This window comes from Oryza sativa, chromosome 9, assembly GCF_034140825.1.
Source record: "Oryza sativa Japonica Group chromosome 9, ASM3414082v1".
NCBI lineage: Eukaryota > Viridiplantae > Streptophyta > Magnoliopsida > Poales > Poaceae > Oryza > Oryza sativa.
The window spans coordinates 25,203,694-25,219,817 of record NC_089043.1 but is presented as its reverse complement, the minus strand read 5'-3'; the positions used below and the strand labels follow the sequence as shown (position 1 = coordinate 25,219,817).

The 16,124-nt window shown below is 44.4% G+C and overlaps 2 protein-coding genes, 1 long non-coding RNA gene and 1 pseudogene across 3 annotated transcripts; 1 reads left to right on the top strand and 3 right to left on the bottom strand.

The window, feature by feature from the left end:
* Positions 1 to 1,568: 1,568 nt before the first annotated feature.
* LOC4347661 (cytochrome P450 71A1) lies at positions 1,569 to 3,825 on the bottom strand. The gene is made up of 2 exons (XM_015795881.3): positions 2,584 to 3,825; positions 1,569 to 2,485 (listed from the first exon to the last, which is right to left on the bottom strand). Exons 1-2 carry the CDS (start codon positions 3,481 to 3,483, stop codon positions 1,862 to 1,864), a joined length of 1,524 nt encoding a protein of 507 aa, XP_015651367.1. The 5' UTR covers positions 3,484 to 3,825; the 3' UTR covers positions 1,569 to 1,861.
* A 2,872-nt stretch (positions 3,826 to 6,697) lies between these two features.
* Positions 6,698 to 9,538, bottom strand: LOC107277441 (cytochrome P450 71A1-like; annotated as a pseudogene).
* Positions 9,058 to 11,473, top strand: LOC107282087 (uncharacterized). Its single transcript, XR_001548583.2, has 2 exons — positions 9,058 to 9,199; positions 10,947 to 11,473. It is a non-coding gene; the product is annotated as an uncharacterized lncRNA (long non-coding RNA).
* LOC4347660 (endoglucanase 23-like) lies at positions 9,596 to 13,608 on the bottom strand. Its single transcript, NM_001422916.1, has 5 exons — positions 13,093 to 13,608; positions 12,701 to 13,000; positions 10,994 to 11,155; positions 10,603 to 10,878; positions 9,596 to 10,268 (listed from the first exon to the last, which is right to left on the bottom strand). Exons 1-5 carry the CDS (start codon positions 13,549 to 13,551, stop codon positions 9,918 to 9,920), a joined length of 1,548 nt encoding a protein of 515 aa, NP_001409845.1. The 5' UTR covers positions 13,552 to 13,608; the 3' UTR covers positions 9,596 to 9,917.
* Positions 13,609 to 16,124: the final 2,516 nt, after the last annotated feature.

Sequence of the window (16,124 nt, the reverse complement as noted above, 5' to 3'; positions counted from 1 at the left end):
AACTCAACGAACGGAGTGTTATGAGTCGACATTGAAACACCTACAATGATTTCAATCTCAATATATGTTAAAATATTTTTTTGGAGATGTTCAAAAAAATAATATGCATATGTGTCTTTACATATGAGTGTGTGTACGTGTATATAAGTGTGTGTTTCTGTACTAAATTTTGAGAGAGAGAAAACTAAATTTGGCGCCACATTATGCAGCTCTCAAACAAAGACTACGTGCACATTATTGCCCAAGGCTACCAGCAGGAGCAAGGAAGACGGGGACATCAGAGCTCGGATCGACCAGACGTTGATCTACCGGACCTGATATTTCCTTGTCTGAAAAATCGCTGTCAAGCAGGCTCATGAGCCGACTTGTCTTCTCTGATCCCAATTCGCAGCTACCGATACCAAGTTACCAACACAGGAGCACACTACTTCTTCTGTCTCAAAATGTTGTATTTAGGATGAGATTTAGATCTATCCTAAACAAATTCTGTCCAGATTTTTTTAGAATATGTAAAATTCTTCCTCCGTTTTATATTGTAAGACTTTCTAATATTATCCATATTCATATGTATCTAGATTCATTAGCATCTATATTAATGTAGTTAATGCTAGAAAGATTTACATTGTAAAACGGAGGAAATAAATTGCAACATTTTCTGACGGAGAAAGCATATCTACACGATATCGTTGCAGCTCACAATTATCTGAATCATCAATTCTCGAGGTGGAGAAAAATCCAAATCCTTTTGCTTGAAGTAGTATGTATCACTACGTCTTCCTCGCCGCCGTTGCGCTCTTCGCCGTCGTCGGCTACGGGGTCAAGAACAGTCGCCGTCGGTTCCGTTTCTCGGCCACCTGCATCTCTTGGGCCCGCTCCGGCACCGCTCGTTGCACGAGCTGCACCTCCGGTACGGCACCGACGGCGGCCTGCTCCTCCTCCTGCTCCGCCTGCAGCTCGGGCGGCGGCGGACGCTGGTCGTGTCCACGGCGGCCGCGGCGGCGGATTTGTAACAACGGTGCTTCAACGACAACAATTCCAACAATTTTGTGGTCATTTGTTCGTGTTCCATCCATCGACAAATTTGCTGACAATGAGGTCAGATACAACAATGGAGTAGGAGTACATTGCACCACTCTGATCAGAGCAGATGAGAAACACTCGTAGCAGCATACTACTACGACTGATCCCCGTGTCACTGACCAGATACAATGCATCTACGACTAGCAGCACGGACGACGAGCCCACGACAACAAACTATCTTTTCGCGTAGGCTTACATTTATCAGTCAAATTTTTAATTTTTAACTTTAAATTTGAAACCGATTTTAAAGATTTTTCATCGAAGCTTATTTTTCCGCCTTTATTTTTAGAAAAATTGGAACCATGCCATTATAATATTGTAAAAATTAAGATATACCATCTTGACCCACATGTTATTGACTCATGTGGGTCCTACATGTCATTGAGATACCGATGGCATATTTCAAACTTCACAAAATTATAATGACATGGTTCCAATTTACCTTTCTTTTAATTGTTAAGAACACGTATATAAAAGTTTTATCGGAGTTGCTAGAAATATGGCGCCATATGCTACAGTCGATTTTTTTCAGCCACTTACACAGTAGTTACACCTCATTTACACCCCACTTACATATGTAATTTTCGAATTTACATATGTAATTTTAGTGCTTACATATGTAATTTTGAGACTTACATTATAAATACACTAAAATTACATATGTAATTTAGGGACTTACAATGTAAATACATGCCGACTATTTTTTGATGAAAAATATAGCGTAATAAATATAGCTATACCCAAGTTTTATTCACCAATTACATTTCGTTTGTAAATATGTCTAGGCAAGCGGCGCCTTGCGCTTGGGGACAAGGCGGAGCGGGACGCGCAGCGGCGTGGTCAGCCCGGGCGCCTCGCTCATGTCCAGCTCCGCCGCGCGCATGCCGGCGGGGAGCTCCCAGTCGAAGTGGTGCAGGAGGGCGACCAGCGCCATCTCCAGCACCGGCACGGCGAAGCTGATGCCGGGGCAGATCCGCCGGCCGGCGCCGAACGGGACGAGCTGGTAGTCGTTCCCCCGGAAGTCCACCGCCGGTCCGCCGGCCAAGAACCGCTCCGGCCGGAACTCCTCCGGCGAGCCCCACGCCGCGGGGTCCCTCCCGATCGCCCACGCGTTGACGAACAGCGACGTCCTCGCCGGGATCTCGTACCCCTGCACGGCCGCCGCCGCCGTCGACTCGTGCGGGACGAGGATCGGGGCCGGCGGGTGCAGCCGGAGCACCTCCTTCACCACCGCCTTCATGTACTCCATGCCGCCCACCTCCGCCTCCGTGATGGCCGGCTTCCCGCCGGTCGCTCGAGCGATCTCTTCCTGCAGCTTCGCCATCACCCGCGGGTTCGCCGCGAGCTCCGCCATGGTCCATTCCAGCGTCACCGACGTCGTCTCGGTTGCGGCGGCGATCAAATCCTGCAGAATTTTAAACGCAAGAATCGAGAGATTAATTTGATGAAAATTTGTTGAGAGAGTAGTTTGGATGAGAATGATTTGATAGCTTAGATCATCACCACGACGCGGCTCTTGACGTGAGTGTCCGTGAGCTCGGTGTCTTCTTCTTTCAGACGCAGCAAGACGTCTATGAAATCCTCCTCCCCTGCTCCGATGTCCTCTCGCTTCTTCTTCTTCTTCTCCGCGTGCTCCGCCATTATCGGCGAGAGGAACTTGTCCCACTCCTCCATCGAGGCGTCATACTGCTTCTCGAGCCCCGTAGCCCACCTCACCGCCTTCGCCGCCATGCCCGGCAGCAGGTCGTCGGCCTGGACCCCGGCCACCAGCGACGTGGCGTTCCCGAGCAGCTGCTTCAGCTTCTCCGCCGTCGTGCCCGCGGCGCCGGTCGCCGCGCGCGTCACCACCGCGTTGGTATAGCTGTACAGGAGGTCCCTCAGCTCCACGGCGCCCCCGTCCGCCGCGGCATCGGCGGCGCGGCGGGTCGCGGCGACGAGCGCCGCCGCCTCGGCGGCCCGCACGGGCGCGAACGCCTCGACGCGCCGCGGCGAGAGGGCGTGGACGACGGCCGTCTTCTTCGCCCGGCGCCACTGCTCCCCGAACGGCGCGAAGGTGATGTTCTTGGAGCCGTACGACAGCTTGTGCGCCGCCGCGACGAGCGGGCGGGAGGCGAAGGCGAGGTCGTGGTTCCTGTACAGGTCCGCCGCGGCGGCCGCCGTGGACACGACCAGCGTCCGGCGCCGCCCGAGCTGCAGGAGGAGCAGGCCGCCGTCGGTGCCGTACCGGAGGTGCAGCTCGTGCAACGAGCGGTGCAGGAGCGGGCCCAAGAGATGCAGGTGGCCGAGAAACGGGACCGACGGCGGCGATGGCGGGAGCTTGGCGCTTCGACGGCGTCGGTTCTTGACCCCGTAGCCGACGACGGCGAGGAGCGCAACGGCGGCGAGGAAGACGTAGTGGTACATCCTAATCCTACTCCAAGAAAAAAGATAGGAATTTTCTCCACCGCGATAATTGATGAGTCACTGGTTGTTGTATAAATATGGAGTATAATTAATAGTACTAAATTTCATCTAATTAAGGTAGTCTACCTCTCCTTTCCAAAAAGAAAAAGACATAATCCTTAATATGAATCTGATCACATACGTGTCTAGATTCGTAGCAAGAATCTGTCTTTTTTAGATTGAGTTATACTCTCTCCGTTCCAAAATAAGTATAATTTTACACGGTTCATATCCAATGTTTAACCGTTCGTCTTATTTAATTTTTTTATGATTAGTTTTTTTGTTGTTATTAGATGATAAAATATAAATAGTAGTTTATACGTGACTATTTGTTTTTAAAATTTTCTCATAAAATTTTTAAATAAAAATTTTAAATAAGATAACGGTTAAATGTTGAACACAATCTATTATATTATTAAAGGAATAGAAAAAGGAGCCTCCACGTTTGCTCTCATAGCCTAGAAATTCTCACATTAATCGGAGAAAAAGAAAAAGCAGAGTCCACATCAAAATACAATTTAGAAATAGCTGAAATTCGGAATTAAAAAATAAGGAATATTAGAAGAGGAGACTAAAGTCCATATAGAAATACAATTTAGAAATAGTTGAAATTCAGAATTAAAAAATAAGGAATATTAGAAGTAGAGTATAGAGTCCATATAGAAATACAATTAGGAAATAATAGAAATTCGGAATTAAAAATAAGAAATATTAGAAGTAAAGTATAGAGTACATATAGAAATATAATTAAGAAAAAAAAATAGAAATTTGGAATTAAAAAATAAGGAATATTAGAAATAGAGTATAGAGTCCATATTGGAATTTAAAACTAACTAAAATTTAGAATAAAAAGGAGCCTCCACATTCACTCTCATAGCCTAGAAATTCTCACATTAATCGGAGAAAAAGAAAAGGCAGAGTCTATATAGAAATACAATTTAGAAACAGTGGAAATTTGGAATTAAAAAAATAAGTAATATTAGAAGAGGAGACTAGAGTGGTTATTACACATTAGTAGTTTCGTAAAGTTATTGCAAAATTTAAAATTATGTTGTCATTGTAATATATTTTAATAATATAATGAGAAAACATATATGCTATTATATGAGAGAAAATATAATGAACTGACAAAGAACTAGGATCAAAGAAGTCGGCTAGGGAGATGGCCTGACAGCGATTTTTCTACAGAGCGAAATATCTTGGCAAGTTGTCGGTACTAGCTGTGAATTCGGCTCTGAAATCTCCTCTTCTTGGCTGGTACAGTGGTAGAGTACTCCACTCCACTAGCTATGGGCAATAATGTGCACGGTAGTCAGCAACGGAGGAGATATTTAGAATTAGAGGTGAAAAGTTTTAGCGTATCACATCGGATATTATAGAGGTTAGTGTATAAAATATTCATGTACTCATAAAAAAACTAATTATAGAATCCGTCGGTAAACCACGAGACGAATTTATTAAGCTTAATCAATCCGTCATTAGTACATGTTTACTGTAACAACACATTATCAAATCTTGGAGTAATTAGGCTTAAAAGATTTGTCTCGCAAATTAGTCATAATCTATATAATTAATTATTTTTTAGACTATATTTAATATTTATACATGTGTTTAAATATTCGAGATATAACAGGATATAAAGTTTTAGCGTGTCAAAGTGCGAGGTGCATGCCCGCAAAATTGAGTAGGAGCATTTTTTTTTCCTCTTCTGATGTGGTACTACACAGCTTTGACAGTCATATTCTCACAGATGATTTGCTTGACTGAAGTTCTGCACGGTAAACGACACGACTGATGGTAGCGGCCCAGTTTGGGGAAAGTCCTACTTGAGCTGAGTTAGTCTATTTTACCTCCCTCATCTTTTGCCTTTGATCGAACCATATCCCTCAATCGTAAAATCGGGTATAACGTCTCTCCAACTTAAAAACTGGTGCGAACTGCCTTCTCTGCTGGTTTGGGAAACGGTTTCAGTTGACGTGATAGGTGGGACCCACATGTCAGCGACTTCCGCCTCATCATCTTCATCGCCTCTCTCTACTCTCTCCTCTCTTCCCGTTTCCTCTTCCTCCTCTCTCACCTTCCAACCACTCGCAACCACCAGGATGTGTTGTCGTAGCCGCAACAACAGTCTATCGCCATGGAGTAGTGACCTAGCAGCAGCTCTCAGTGTCACGGCTACCATGTGCTAGGGATTCAAGACGGTCTTATAATACAATAGATTATTACAAACTTGAAAATTGGTTATTTTTAAAGAACCTTCTACATAATTTTTTTATGAAAAAAACATTAACAGTTTGGGAAGTGTGATCATGGTAAAAACAAATTTTGCCAAAGCAAAACATGAGGCCTTAAGAGTGTCTACATTACTGCATAGCGTAAAAGTTCTTCAGCTTTCACTTGGTTCTGTGATTTTCAGCAGTTGCTTTCACACATAGATTGCGTGTGTGGAATCACTCCGAACTTGAACTTTATAAAACGACATGTTTGATGAGTCATTTGATCATGAAGTTTTGGAGCATTTTCTGAATACCATCATCACTCATCAGACAATCTACAGTTGGATGGCTACTTGCAGCTCGGTGCCTATTATGGTTATGTTGGATTTGTCTACATCAGGTCTGGTTCGTATGAGGCCATGCAGAAGCCCGTTTGGTTGCCGGCCTGCGCCAGCCCGAGAACCAGGACGAGACGATGCAAGATAGCCACCGAGTCAGGCTGTGCAGAAACTTAAGTGCCTGTCTGAATATCGGACATATCACCACTGGGGCATGTGCAACATCTACAAGAACCTATGATGTTGATGAAATCTCGCTATGTTCAGGGTTACTATAAAAAAAGCTTTTCATTGGCGGCCATATCATATTTTCGCTGACAGCCGGACCAACCGCCAACAACCAAATGCCAATAAAAATAGATAGAGTATTTTCACAAGCATGAATTAATCGCGTGCGAAAATATATATCCACTGTCAGATACCTAAAGAGCACAACCAGTAAAAATCATCCTTCCTAGGCAGGACATTTAATCTACCCGCCATGAAAAAAAAATACTTTTGGCACAAAAAAAATTCAGTAGATCCAAAATTGTTCGCCCCCAAAACAAAAATCCCTTGCCAAATTCATCACAAACATCATATAATCCATCCAACATATTCATTCGCAAAACTCATAACCCATTCACAAATTAAACTCTCAATTCATTAATAAATCACAATTTCATCACAAAGAGGGAGATCACATAGAGGAGCACGAAAAAAAAATCCATGACCAGTGAGAGCTGAGCTAGATATGGATCTAGATCGTCGAAGAAGGAGTGAGGGAGGTCGGTGGGGAGGGGGGGAGGGGCCGAAGCTTGATCTGGATCCTCCTTGTCGCCCTACATTAGGTGTGCAATAATCTACAACTTGTTGTTTTGTTATGCTTAATACACGTGAAATGAGAAGCTACCCATTGCAACCTGATCAACCAATCAAATTGTTCTGCATCTAGGGATGAGCCAAACCGGGTTCATCGGAGGAGTAGTAAGCCCCGGTGCCTCGGCCATATCTAGATCTTGCACGTCCATGCCATCAGGGAGCTCCCAATCGAAGTGGTACAACAAGCTAGCGATCACCATCTCCAATCCTGGCAATGCTAAGATGATGCCAGGGCACAACCTCCGGCCAGCCCCAAATGGTATGAACTTATAGTCGTTGCCCCTGAAATCCACTGCACTGCCCATAAACCGCTCTGGTCTAAACTCATCCGGTGTGTCCCACGCCGCAGGGTCCCTCCCGATCGCCCACACGTTGATGAAGGCGATGGTCTTGGCCGGAATGTGGTAGCCTTGGATGGTGGTCGGCATCGTTGAGTGGTGTGGGATGAGAAGCGGCGCTGGTGGGTGTAGCCGGAGTACCTCCTTGATGACTGCTTTTAGGTAGTCCAATTTGGTTAGGTCCTCTTCTGTGACGGTTGGTTTGGAGCCAGTGACTTGTATGATCTCGTTTTGTAGCTTGGACATCACCTGCGTGTTTCGAATCAGCTCCGTCATGATCCATTCTAGGGTCACGAACGAGGTATCGGTAGCTGCACCCATAATGTCCTGCAAAAAGATTAAAAAGAATTTTGTATTCAGTTTGAATTTAGAAAAAAAAGACCCTTTTTTACCTATAAGGTATCAGAAGTAGATTCTCTCACGTTACTATTCACTGTGACTACCACATGTTAGCCACCAAATCAGTGGGAAGTTACGTCAAAGGATCTCAATCCTAAGGTATCAACAGCTGCACCAAAACGTCGGTTCCCAAACATTTGTTTTCCTTACCAATCGGGGAAAAATATGACTTTTTTATTGTGCCCGTAAGTATCAACATCTACACCAAAAATTTGTAAACTAAATGAAAGTCTAAGATTTGCCATGTTATTATGATAAAGTTCTTACTCCTAGTAATAAAGAATTTACTCACGGTTAAATTTGAAAATAAAATTTTTACTTACAGTTTTATTACTCGTGCTGACGTAGATAATCTTATGCTTTCAAATTTTACGATAGTTTTCAGTTTTGCACTGTATATTTCCCCCATAATCCTTTACCTGCCACGTGGGTTTATCGCCAGTAGCGGAAAGAAACAACTCACTATATTGACTTTTAAAAATTTTAAATTTTAGTAAAATTTGTTCGGTCTTTCTCTCATCCCTACATATGGCATTCAAAACCCTGGGTTTTTGTAAAACAAAACTCGGACATTCGATGCTGGACAATGGATATATCTTCAAAAAATGGTGGATTTTTTTCGTTACCTTGATAATAGCCTTGACGTTATCCTCCGCGAGCTCGAGGCCGCCGGCGGCGGCGGCGCCTTGTCTCCTCAGTCGCAGGAGCACGTCGACGAAGTCCTCCTCCTCGCCCTCCGCCTTCTCGTCGTCGTGCGCCGCCAGGATCTCGCCCAGGAACCTGTCCGACTCGTCGGCCATGTCGTCTAGCTTCTTGTTCAGGCCCGTCAGCTTCCTCGCCGCCCACCCCGCCGCCTCCGGCAGCCGGTCCACCCACTGGAACCCGGCGAGCAGCTCCGACGTGTCCGCCATCATCTTCCTGAACCTCTCCGCCGTCGCGCCGCTGCCGCCGGCCGCCACGCGGGTGATGACCCCGTTCGTGTAGGCGTACAGGAGCTCCCTGAGCTGGACGGCCCGCGCCGCCTCCGCGGCGCGGCGAGCGCGGGCGACGAGCGCGGCGGCCTCGGCGGCGCGGGCGGGCGCGGCGAGGGGAGAGGAGGTGCGCCACGGCCAGCTTCTTGGTGCGGCGCCACGCGTCGCCGAGCGGCGCGAAGGACATGTTGCGCCCGCCGTAGAAGAGCCTCTCGGCGCTGTGCGACGGCGGCCGGGAGGCGAAGGCGAGGTCGTGGCCCCTGTACAGGTCGGCGGCGGCGGCCGCCGTGGACACGACCAGCGCCCCCGCACGGCCCAGGCGGAGGAACATGAGGCCCCCGTCGCTGCCGTAGCGGCGGTGCAGGGCGTCCAACGAGCGGTGCGGGAGCTCCCCGACGAGGTGGAGGTGGCCGACGAACGGAAGCGACGGCGGCGACGGCGGAAGCTTCCCCTTTCCAAGATTCTTGATCGCGGCGACGACGACGACGACGAACACGAGCAACGCTGCGGCGACGACGACGTACGATGACATCTTGGTGGATTTTGCCACAAAGGTTTGGATTTTTACTCTGAATAGCTTGGTGCTTATAAATCAATCAGAGCACAATGCATTCCATGTCCTTGTAACCAATCAACACGGTGGCTGGTGGTGGCTATCAGATCGATTGCGAGTCTGGAATATTCTATGATAGATGTTTTTTTTTTCTCCAAATTGGATTTTTATAGAACCACATGTTTGATGAACTCTTTTGCCATGTAGTTGGGGATATTTTCTGAAGATCATCATAAATCATCTCCAGTTGGATGGCTGCTTTCTGGCTATAGTGCACGTATGTTTGTGAGTTGTGTCAGGTTGATCTAGAATTACATTCAGAAATACATGTCAAATATTTGCGTTATCAAGCACCAGCATTTTGTGCTGTGAAGTTCCAAAATACTCTGTACTGTTTACAGTCAAACACCTTTCTTATAATTTTTCAGGTAAGAGAACCTTTCATATAAAACACAAAGTACAGGTTTCTTCAATACCACCTGTATTAGTGCAGTAAAATTGCACTTTGACACATCCACACAAAATTCAGTGCAAACCCAAAAACAGAAGAGAAAAGAAGAGAACATGGGAAGAAGCTCTCATTATTGTATAGACCCCCATGCTTTTCAATCCAATCCTATGAATAGGCAGTGCCATCTTAACACAAACCTACTTCTTACATTTTCCCCTATTTATAACTTCTGTCCCTCATCTATATCTAGATGCCAAATTATTCAATCTCAATGCCTGACATGGCCTTGGCCTGGATCAGGATTGCCAACAAGGTAAGCAAGAACTCCTACCAATGGAGCATTGATGTAGGTAGTTGGTTCAGATTTCCTGAAATCGGCACGGTCATCCTCATAAACATCATCCTCCCCAGGCCCCCCAACAACTGCGCCAATTAACGGGTTTGGGTTCGGGCTAGATGAATTGTAGTAAGGCGTGCCGTCGTTGCACGCAATGCGCTGGGGATGGCTCTTGATCGAAGGCAACGATGATCCTCGATGGTGTATCCGTTGAGGATACCGATCGCCGTACCCGACCATGTATGACATTTTCATCGGGTTATCTCCTAATATATAATCAGCCTGCAAATAAGTAAATAAGTACAATATAATGTTCAGAGTTTAGTTAGTCAATGTTCCTGCATTTCATATTTGGATGTTATGTAGGACAATTCAGTAGTCGCTCCCTCCAATATAATTACTTTTGGATCTTGACATAATCTTTGTGATGCTACTTTGACAAAAAGTTATTTTAAATAAAAAGAGTTGCATATTATGACAGTTTGTTTAATGATAAGTCTAGTAACATCATTCTTACATAATCAGTTTATAATCTTTTTTATTAATAATTAAAGTTTAACATGCTTGACTTAGCATTATTTCAAAAGTTAGTTATATTTTGGGATGGAGGTACTACCTGCTTTCTGGCTAGCTGCTGAAGAGTGGCAGGACCAACCGAAACATTTCCACAGTTGACAGTGCGCGAGGAATTGGAGAGGTACTTGGCATAAGTCAGGAGCAGGAACGAAATGGATGTAACATGCTGCATGTTGCTGCCTCCAGGCTTGTAGATCATGCCCCCGGGCGTGTACGTGATGTGCGGAGACGACGACTCCGGAATCAGTGTGCAGATGAATCCATCTGCAAACTCCTTGTAGGATTGCAGAGATAGCACCTCGCCATCTATGAACTCCTGTAACCAAATTTGGAACCCATTTTCTCTTTGTGTCAGCTACTGATGTTTCTCTGAATTTGTTGCAGCTGCAGAAGGTGTGTTCAGAAACTGGAGGAGATTGATGGAGGCAAACCTTGGAGACAAGGACATTGATGCCGGCATGCTTGTTGTCCCAGCCGAATTCGTTGGTGCTATCCTCTGCTCCAAGGGTCTTGCCGTTGTTCTGAATGTAGTCGAGGTAGGTGCCTTCCTTGGAGGCTCTCCGTAGCCATGCTGCTCCCCACAGCAGCTCATCCTGCCAAGAATTTTCAGTCGTGTGAACTTTGAGATTTTTATTCACCCCCCCCCCCCCAAAACAAAAAAAAAAAAAACTATGTGATCAATTATGAGCTTCTGATGGTTGTGAAGTTCTAATTCTGGAGTTCGTAACAACAGCATTTGACGGGTTCAGTTTTTTTTTTCCAGAAATACTAGAAAACGCTATTACCGTTGTAACGGTTTAGTTTATGTTTGATGGATAAGGTATCAGGTTTGATACCTCTGTGTATCATGTATTTGTGTACCAGATATGGAACGTAATAGATTATGATGACATCAGCATTGTAACTATATACTAGAACTCGAGTATCATTTTTTTTAGAGAAGGGTTTTTACCCGGCCTTTACATCCAATCGGATATATGCAACCGATTATGATGACATCAGCATTGTAACTATTTACTAGAACTCGAGTATCATTTTTTTAGAGAAGGGTTTTTACTCGGCCTCTACATCCAATCGGATATATGCACTCATTTTATATTAGGAACTTAGCCTATCAAATAAGAAACTTAGCCCTTAAATAACTCAATCTGAAATTCGTTCATATGGAGATTTGAACTCAAGACCTTGGGGTGCTACTCAGATCAATACAACCACTAGGCTACATGCCCTTTCGCAACTCGAGCATCATGTCACACTGTTCTCCGGCCAACTTGTTTTTCAGGTGAAATGACGGCTTCAGTTTCACATATGCCTATTCCATGAAACCATGTCGCAACAGTTGCTTTTGCCCCAAAGCTCATAAATAGATTAGCCCTGTGAACAACCTGAATTTGTGGAGTTTCAGAAATAGAAACTTTAATGTTCCCGGACTAGATAATTGTTTACCCCTTCATTTTGGAAAGAAATTATCGTGTATTCCTAGTTTAATATCCCTGTAAAATAGCATTTACATGTACAATGGTTATCAATAGTGGTCTCTTAGCGTTGCTAATTAGGAATACTTGTTGACGTGGAAGAAAGAGGAGAGACAAAACATTGTTGTCATGCATAACAACGGCTTAACAACGACTCTTAATCACTACAATATGGAAATATGGTTGCATGAGGGTAAAAAAATAGAAAGAATATTAATAAAATAAATATTTTTTGAGTTAATGATTAGAGTTTTTATCGTTTCAACTGTTGTAAAGATACGGTCTCTAAATAATCTTATATTGTTTAAGAAACTATACTCGTCTCTACCATTGAATATGCCCTTCTTTCTTTTTTTTTTCCTTGACCTTACCTACTGGAATTCTCATGCTAAACTTATAAAGACGTGCAATGTCAGCTGGTACTCCATGAAGCAAGGCACCAAAGCTGCTTTGTTTCTTCTGAACAGTTTATTTATCGTTTATTTTTATATGCGAGAGATATCTAAGCAGCGTTTCAGTTTTGATGCCAACTACTGAATTGCCAGAGCAGCAGCTAGCATTGCAGCAACAGCATGCAAAGCTTTTTGTTTCTAGTGACAAATTAAAGCAGCAAAACACAAAAAAACTGAAGAAATTTAAGAACAAGACAAGAATTACCCTGACCTGATATCCATCGAAGTCGCAGTAGAACGGGCAGCCGCCGGCCCTGAGCTCCGGGTCGTCGCTGTACGCGCCCTTGTGTTCGTCCGCGAACTCGAACGCGCTCCTGGCGCCGGCGAGCAGCCGCGCGGCGTACGCCGGGTCGTCGTCGCGGAACACCATCGACGCCGCGGCCAGCGCCGCCGCCGTCTCCCCGGCCACGTCCGACCCCGGCCTCGCCGCGCTGATGTTGTACACCGTCCTCGCTGTGTCCATGTCCTCCGGCCGCTCCCAGCACCCGTGGTCCTTCGTTGGGTCGCCCACCTGCATTGCCATCGACGCCGCGCTCACATGGTCGTCGCCGTCGACGAGGAAGACGACGGTGCGCAGTGCAATGTGTTTGTGTGTGTGCTTGCCTGAATGAAGATGACGCCGGGGTGGGAGATGGTCTTGAGGAGGTAGTCGGTGGCCCAGCGGACGGCGTCGGCGGCGTGGGCGCGCTCCGCGGGCGGCATGGCGTCGCCGAACTCGACGACGCCCCACGCCAGCATCGTGGCGGTGAACGCCATCGGGAAGCCGAACTTGACGTTGTCGCCGGCGTCGTAGTACCCGCCCTCCAGGTCGACGCCCGCCGCGCCGCCGTCCGACACCGCCGAGTCCCCTCGCCACGCCGCGCGCTGCCCCGCCGCCGGCAGCCGCCCCGACCGCTGCCCCTCGAAGAACAGGATCGACTTGGCCAGCGCGTCGCCGTAGTCATGCCCCGCCGCCGCCGCCGCCGCCGACGGCGCCGCGAGCGCCAGTAGCAAGCAGCAGCACACTAGCAGGACACGCACGCGCGAGCGGCGGCGGCGCACGGGAGCCGAGAGGAGCGCCATGTCGTCGAACACTCGCCGCCTCACTAGAGCATGCACGTGACGTGAGCACACTGAGATAGCTATAGCTCTCGTGGGGCTTCGTATTTATAGCACGCATTCTTCACTAGCCAGCAAACGGCAAGCTTAGCTCACGGCTGGATTATGGCTCCAGATATATACGTAATTAACACAGATACTATATTCTGATATGCAATTATGTACGGGATTTTTATATAGAGAAATAATAAATGCTTTACTAAATTCGTCTCAAAATATAAATTGGAAATATATGTATATGTCTAGATATATATATGACTAAAAGTTAGAAATATATATGTCTAAATACATAGTAAGAAATTATTACATTTCCAAATATATGTGTCCAGATACAGAATGAGAGGCAAAGTGAGTGTAACTCAACTGACTATGTTTCTAGAGGTGGAAACTGTCTATCCAACTGTTCAAATTTTATATCTGACATAGGTGCTCGCATTTACAGCTATTTTTTAAAGAAAAATGGTAACTGACGTTTCTATTGACAACAAATCGTCTGTAGTGAGTAGTGACTTCATGAATCTTAAAATTTATCGGACCAATATTTGAAAGCGCTCACAGGGATAGGGCGTACGTGTTGTGTGCTCATATGAGTGGTGAGCGTGCACATGCTTATATAAGTGTATGCGTTTTGTACTTTGTTTTTTTTTAAAAATGGAACAAGAAGTAGTTGTATCTTCGGATGGGGGTACAAGTTATGCTGATATGTCCTAATTATTACTCCCTTCGTATTATAATGTATGACACCATTGACTTTTCGAACAACGTTTGACCATTCGTCTTATTTAAATTTTTTGTGCAAATATAAAATATTTATGTCATGCTTAAAGAATAAATATGATAAATCAAGTCACGATAAAATAAATGATAATTACATAAATTTTTTAATAAGGTGAATGTTTAAGCATTAATAAAAAGTTAACGGTTTCATACATTAGGAGGAAGTAGTACAATTTTGGAGGGTAATTAGAGAGAGGTTATGGTGGGACAAAATGTAGGGGTCACGGGAGCGGTGGTAAGACAGAGGTGAGGCCAAAGGTATGTTTTGATGGGTTACACGGGCAGGCAGACATTCAGAAACACCTTCTGTGCTCGGTGTGGTGTGGTCACATGCAGCGGTTACCCAAGAGCATGAGAGAAACAACAAGGCCACTAGAATGATACGTAGCACTAGGACCCAAGATGTAAGATCCACGAGTAGGCTGTGTTCTAAAGTTCTCATGGATGACTGAGTTTATCGCAATTATTTGAGGGCAGAGATGCAAAAGAATTAAATATTAGAAAGTTAAACAATCAATTTTATAAAGTTATCTAAGAAATACTCTCTCCGTACTCATAAAGGAAGTCGTTTAGGACAATGTTTAAGTCAAACATTGGAAATATAAATCATGAATAACTCTTAAGGTGTTGAGTTTAAAAATGTAAAAATTATATGAATAGATTTGTCTTGAAAAATACTTTCATAAAAGTATACATATATCATTTTTCAATAAATATTTTTATAGAAATAAGGAGTTAAAGTTGTGTTTAGAGACCGTATCGCTGTCTAAAACAACTTCCTTTACTAGTATGAAGGGAGTACTGGTTTAGGAGTTTCAGTAAATGTGCCCGTGATGATTTATAATATGTAAAAAAAAAAAGGAATGTGTCCTGAATTCCCAGTTATTGATAGGGATTATGATTTTTCTACTAGTAAGAGAAACTGAACCGGTTGATCCCGGTTACTAATTATCTCGTCGGTTGATGAAAGCTGAGCAGAAAAAGGAAAGCATTGATAGTATTTATTCCGAAATGGTAACCAGATAGTGCTCTTTTTTTGGGGAAACCAGATAATGCTCTTAACGCTGATACTTGCTGGTTGGATATCCCTTTTTGACAGATTTTAATACTCCGTCCATTTCAAAATAAGACACAATCACCTTACAAAGGCTAAAGACAATCTCCCTAGTTTAGATCACCCTAATAAATATTTTCTCTGTTTTAGGTTATGAGACTTTCTAGCATTGCCCATATTCATATAGATCAATAGATGTCTAGATTCATTAACATCTATATGAATGTGGTCAACGCTAGAAAGTATTATAACCTAAAACGGAGGTAGTATAATACATGCACCCAATATAATTAGAGATCTTAAAAGTAGAGAATTTTAAAAGATAATAATTTAGTGGAGAAGATGGGCTAATTAATTGCATTTGTGTATGCACACCTTATATTATAAAACATCTTGAAAAAAAATTGAGTTGTGCATTATATTATGGAATTGAGGGAGTATTGTATAGGGAAATCATCTTTTTAAATGTGCACATCAAGAAATTTAAGACTAAATAAAAAAAATGCAAATACTTATTAGTCCAGTTATTACTTGGAGAAATGAGTATACCTCCAGATAAATTATTTAAGACTAAATCAATTTCAAGGATCAAAATCAGTGCACATACGTATCTGGCGACCGATACACTCAACTGCAACAACGCCCTCTTCATGCCAATCTAGCAAGAGGACAACACAAAATTCTCCTGTGATCTGCCTGAAAGACA